At 50.5% G+C, this 6,000-nt stretch overlaps 1 protein-coding gene across 5 annotated transcripts in view; it reads right to left on the minus strand.

Annotated features, from left to right (window-relative positions):
* Positions 1 to 5,048, minus strand: part of ARHGAP26 (Rho GTPase activating protein 26) — a 405,589-nt gene extending 400,541 nt beyond the window's left edge. For all 5 annotated transcript variants that reach the window (XM_081134784.1, XM_081134783.1, XM_081134782.1 and 2 more), the window contains exon 1: positions 4,457 to 5,048. In XM_081134784.1, the coding sequence (XP_080990910.1) occupies positions 4,457 to 4,610 (154 nt within the window). In that variant the 5' untranslated portion in view covers positions 4,611 to 5,048. The remainder of the gene's footprint in view (positions 1 to 4,456) is intronic.
* Between the last annotated feature and the right edge of the window lie 952 nt (positions 5,049 to 6,000).

Raw genomic sequence — 6,000 nt, forward strand, 5'->3', positions numbered from 1 at the left:
CCTAAAGCTGGTCACCCACCATCTAGGAGAAAATGATTTAAATTGCACTTCTGATGTCCAGAATAGGCCAACCTACAGAGACGGAAACTACATTAGTTGTTGACTAGGGATTCGGAAGGTAACTTGGGGAAAAATGGAGAGTGATTGCTAATGGGGATGGGCTTCATTTGAGGGTGGTAAGGATATTTTAAGATTGACTGTGGTAATGGTTGTGCAACACTGTGAATGTACTAAAAACCACTGAATTGGGTGCTTTAAATGGATGAACTGTATGTTACGGTGGATTACATCTCAATGAAGTTGATACTTTAAAATTTGCATTTCTGCCTCACCTTAGACTATGAGAATATGGAAACCTTACTCTGTCCGAGAGCAGACGTCAGATTTGAAGGGGCATATCCCCAGCAAAAAGTTCATAAACCAACTGTCAACATGGAAAGAAACACAGTTCCTAAAAACCCTCACCACCCCTCAAAACTAACAGCCTGACTCACTTTCATGTCTATGAAACCACATTTGTTTTGCCATTGACTCCATGAGACAGCCAGGTATGAAGTCCAAGGCATTCTGCAAGCTTTTCCTACCAGGCAGAGAGGGGCAGCCAGCCCAGCCACTGAGGCAGGGAGGTAATCTGACAAGAAGATTGAAAATTTAGCTGCCAGAATGTTATTAGGAGCAGCAAAGATGTTAGAAGACTTGCTCTTTTTTTTTTCTTTTTAACTTGTGGGGCTTTTTTTTTTGGCATAACCATGACTTTATACAAACATTACCAGGATTCTTCCCACCAACAGCTAATACACACACAACCGTGTAAATTACCAACAACTGGCATGAAGGAAGCAGGGACCTAACTCCTTACACCCAAACCAAAAATACCCTTCTGCTCTTGTGACTTTTGCTCCAAGTCCTGACAGCCCTGAATGCTGGAACATGATAACTACCATTCATTGAGCAGTGCTATACACCAGGCTCAAGCTATTAATGCATTTTCTTTATACACCATTTCATTTAGATCTCACAACCAACCACCCTAGGAGGTGAGTGTAGCTATTCCCGTAACATAGGAGGAGTTCAGGCTCAGTGACTTGCCCAGAGTCACCCAGTGTTAACTAGGCAAGATTCAAACCCAGGAAATCCTAAATTCTTAATTCTATAAGTCAAATTCATCTCAAGCCTCTACTGTCTCTACAAAAAGAGAGAGAGAGAGAGAGAGAGAATCCTCTTCACTGAGACACGAATTAATCAGGTCAAGGAAAGGATCCTAAGCAAATAAGTGCCCACAGAAAAGGCACTTATTCAGCACAGAAAAAGTGAGGTAGGAGTCTCAAAGGCATTACCTGCACATCAAATGAGAACTATCTCCAAGATCAGGATTTTTTAAATGTAGGTCCCAAATTATTTTATTGCTTATCTCCTATGTGTCCAGAACAGAAGTTTGGACTCTAGGAAAAGTTTCGAGGGGTTCATTTTTATGGAGTCCATGGTGTTTATTAGATTTTCAAGGGGACTCAAGAGACAGCTGACCTAGAAGATGGTTTTGCTTCAAGATTAAGTGCACAGGTTTTGGAATCAGACAACTTGGGTTTAAATATACTTAATTGCTGTGTTGCCTTGGGCAGGTTACTGACCTCTCTGATCTTCAGTTTCCTCACTCATAAAGTAGAAGTAGTAATAACAATGATCTAGCTGAACTTTTGCAACCCCTGGAGGCCACTTATCGCCTCATATTAACACACAAATAAAACCTAAACCCAAAGATCTATAAATACTAATTATAAAATAAAGCCATAAAATTTTAGAGCTGGAAGAGACTGTAAATCATCTAAACCACTGTTACTTTTATTTTTAAAAACACTGGCTTTGCTCTGGCTGGTTTGGCTCAGTGGTTAGAGTGTCAGCCTGCTGACCAAAGGGTTGCGCGTTTAACTCCCAGTCAAGGGCATGTACCTCGGTTGCAGGCTCAATCCCAGGCCCCAGTCAGGGTGGGTACAGGAGGCGACCAATCGATGAGTCTCTCTCACATAGATGCTTCTCTCTCTCTTTCTCCCTCTCCCTCCCTCCCACACTCTCTAAAAATCAATGGAAAAATACCCTCAGTTGAAGACTAAAAAATAAATAAATGAAATAAAAACACTGGTTTTACATTTACAGTGGTGATAAGTATCATCCAAAGAAAAACAATACACAAATACTAATGTAGTAGTAGTATAGGATGTAATGATAACAGAATGCCTAAAGTCTGGGAAATGGTGACCTACAGATTTCAACCTCTTTAAGAGGCCACACGACCTGTCCAAGTAGTAGTTAGTAGTAGCAGAAGTGTACAGTTAGTAGTAGAGCCAAATAGACAGATATTAGAACACCTAGTTTCGCCTAAGTCTTTTCCCCAAGTTACAGGGCTGGTCAATTCCATTAGACACTTCAGTAACTAAAGCCCTATCAGTGCATTGTTTCCGAAGGATTTTTATATCCCCCCACCTAAATTGCAGTCCCACGCATGCACCCTCATCAGATTCAAGCCTGAGATACAAAATGCAAGTGTAAACTGCAGAAGACTTCGTCCACAGGGTCCACTCTGGGCAGGATGGGGCAGGATTAAGACCTCTGCAATCAGCAAGAACTCCAGCTCCAGCTCAGACCAAGTGGGGGTTCAAAACTAAGCCCTGCTGCTAGCGTGGCTCTGGGCTAGTGATTCCTCCGAGCCTGTTTTCACATTTGTAAAAAGAGTAACAGCAGGAGATAATTCAAGTGAAGCAGTGCCTGGCAAGGACTGAGTCCCTGTAGCCCCAGGGGCAGAATATTCACTGCCACATCCTCCATACCCAGGGCAGTAACCAGCACACAGTAGGCACAGCACTGAAATGTTCACTGAATAAAGCTGAGGCCCAATTAAAGCAGGCCTGAGATTCAATCAAAATTCGTGGGCCCAACCTATAAATGGGCTCCTAACTTACTCCAAATCAGGGGTCAAGTATTCCCTGAACCCAGGATGGCCCTGATCACCCACAAAGGAAGAATCTGTTTACATGCTTCAGGTCACAGTCTCCAGCCTCAGGGAAGCCTCATCTTGCATCACAGTTCCATGTTTATTTCACTCCAAAAGATTGGCACCTGCTGCCCTAGGGTTCCATTGTCTCTCTCTTCATTTTCAGAAACATCAAGCTCACAAAATGACATCTCAGGCACTTCCTTCTGTAAGTCTCCTTTAAAGAGGCCTGGGGAAAATTCTCGAAGCTAGGTCCTTAATCTGCCAACTCAACCTTTCTTAGCTGAAAGGTATCACCTGCTAAGAAATCCATCACAGGGACAGGAAAAGTGAAGTCAAAGACAATTCCACCCTCCGCCTTCGCATTATTCCTGATTCTCAAAACTAAAAGATGGACTGAACTATTTGTAAACGGGTGGGCTGAAAAGGCACCAAAAGGGCTTTCACAATCGGAGGTGCTCATCCCCAGGCCATTCTTATTGGGCCGGAAGAAGAAACTCTCTGGCTCTGCAAAAATTCAAGGGAAAATCATACACAGAATGCAAATTTAATTTCTCCCCTACCAAAAGGAAACAAGCAAAAATGGTTTTACAAAAGGTTCCAGAATCTTGAGGCATGAGTTTAAACTTCTCTTTTCTGATCCAGGACCGAGGACATTCCTGGTCAGACCTTTGAGTTTTCAAGGATAGCGGGAGAGGTAAAAAGGAGAGCAAGGGAGCGGGAGCGGGAGAGTCAGGATATGTTCGTTCTATTTTTAAACCCTCGCCTACGGTTTAGAGTAAAGGAACACTGGGATTCTGTAGCCCCACCCCTAGCACCTTCTGCTAAACACATGAATCAGGACCTCCACACGTTCATGGTTCTGAGTCTAGATTTGGGGGTTACTGGCGGCCAATACGCCAAAGAATCCTGGGCTAAGCAACATTTCCACCCAGCCCTTCTCCGGCGCCTTTCGGAAAACCCGGCGGCCCTGCGCAGACTGAAGCTGCGTGCAGGGAGCGAAGCAGCCACAAGCTGCCTTCTCCTGAGGGGACGCAGCGCCCCCTTGAAGGGCAGGCTCCATTCCCACGGCTGGGCACCCAGGGGTGAGCAACTCCTCCCCGAGGGAGCCGGAGTCACGGGCGCGATGGGGTTTCCAACAGGCTGCGGCGCTTCAGGCACCACGGTCCCACTTCCTGGACACCTGTGTGCCGCGCACATCCACCCGTGCCCAGGGCACCACTCGCGCTCGGTCACCTCCCGGCCGTTCCAGAACGCCAAGGGCTGGGCGACAGGTCTCTTTCCTCTTGGGATTGTTGCCGGCTCGCCCATTTTACGTATCCTTCCCGCCTCATTTACAAGGATCTACGCCCGTCCCTCAGCGCCCCAAGGCAAGAAAACCAGCCGGGCGCACGGACTCCCAGGGCGGAGCGCGCCCGACGGCCCCTCCCGCCCCGGGGCTCGGTCCCCGAAGGGCTCGCGGACACTCACTCTTGAGCGCACTGATGAGGGACTTCCCGTCCTTGATGAGCTCCTTGATGAATTTGTTGGTCTTGTCCAGCTCCGCTTCGTGAGACTTGAGCGTCTCTCGGAAGTGCGGGCTGTCCAGGCAGCAGTCACTGAATTCCAGCGCCGGGAGCCCCATGGTGCCCGAGGCGCCCAGCCGGGGGGCGCGCCTCCCCGGGAGCCCTTGAGGCCCGCAGCCCCGAGCACGCACGCGGAGAGACCTCGACTGGCACTCCCGACGGCGGCCGGCTCCACAGGTGTGGCTCCGGCTCGCCCTCCGCGCGACGTCCGCCCGAGCGCGCGACTCCTCAACCCAGCCGGGACCCGGCGGCTCCGGCGCGCTACGCTACGGCGCGGCAGGCTAGCAGGAAGCGCAGCGGCGGACCTGCAGCGGCGCCGGGAAGCGAGAGCTGGCGAGCGAGCGCGGGCACCGCCTCCCCGCCTCCTTGGCTTGTTAGCTCTCCAGCAGCCTGGAGCGCCCTCTCACAGCAGCCTCAGCAGCCCCGGCGGCTTCGGGGCCGCTCGAACCTGCTAGCGATGACCTAATCCCAGCCGGACCAATCAGCGTGCCCGCCTCAGCCCGACCCCCCGGCCTCCGTGGAAACCCGGCCCTTCCGCGGCCTTGGCCCAATCAGCGGGGCCTGGAGGCGGGGCCTGAGGCAGAGGGTGGGCCGCTTCACAGCCGGGGCCGCAACGCAAGCTCCGCCCCCTCCCGCCCGCGCTGAATTGCAGACCCGGAGCCCTGGGGGTAATCACTGCGGTGCGTGGGGCCCGCCACCCAGAATCTTGCCCGCCTGCTGCGATCCGGGTCCAAGCCCGAGATGGTGCGTCTGCAGGTCTGGGAAGCGGAGGAGCCTAGATGTACGAAAAAACTGGGAATTGGGGCTGCAGTTCCCCTCTGCCCGCCCTGCATTGCTAAGCATTCGAGTTTGCATTCAAAATGCAGCCTCGACCCCTGGAGAACCTCGAGTGCACCGAGCAACCACGTCGACCCTAGGCACACGCTCCTTCTTCCAGTCAGGCAGAAAATATTTGCGTCTTAAAACTACCAGCTCTTCGTGCCTGCAGTCTTCCCGCCCCCTACAGTCCGTCCCCATCACGGCGACTCCTGCTCAAAACCCGCCCACGGCTGCCCCCAACCGAAGGATCTAATATCCTTAGGAAAATTTCAGCCGCCTGTTGTTTTCCTGCTCCGCATCTAACACAATTTTACATAATTACGCCCACAGGCTGTCGTCCTTCGCTACACGGTGAGCTTCAGGAGGGAAGGACCAGTTTTCTGGTCCGCTGCAGCATCCCCAATACCTAAAACAGTGGCTGGAATTTAATAACAGATATTGAGCGCTTACCAGGTCCTAGTGTGCTCCGGCGATTGATAAATATTTGGGGAATAAATGATTGGATCCTCTCAGGTGTCCCTCGCGCCCTCCCACACCCAGCACCTCGCCCTGTTATCCCTGTGTTTCACTGTAGAAATCAGTCCAGGTAGCTCATTTACTGCACTTGTCAGGCTGGATCCCACAGGGTTA

This window comes from Miniopterus schreibersii (genome assembly GCF_964146895.1).
Source record: "Miniopterus schreibersii genome assembly, chromosome: 4".
NCBI lineage: Eukaryota > Metazoa > Chordata > Mammalia > Chiroptera > Miniopteridae > Miniopterus > Miniopterus schreibersii.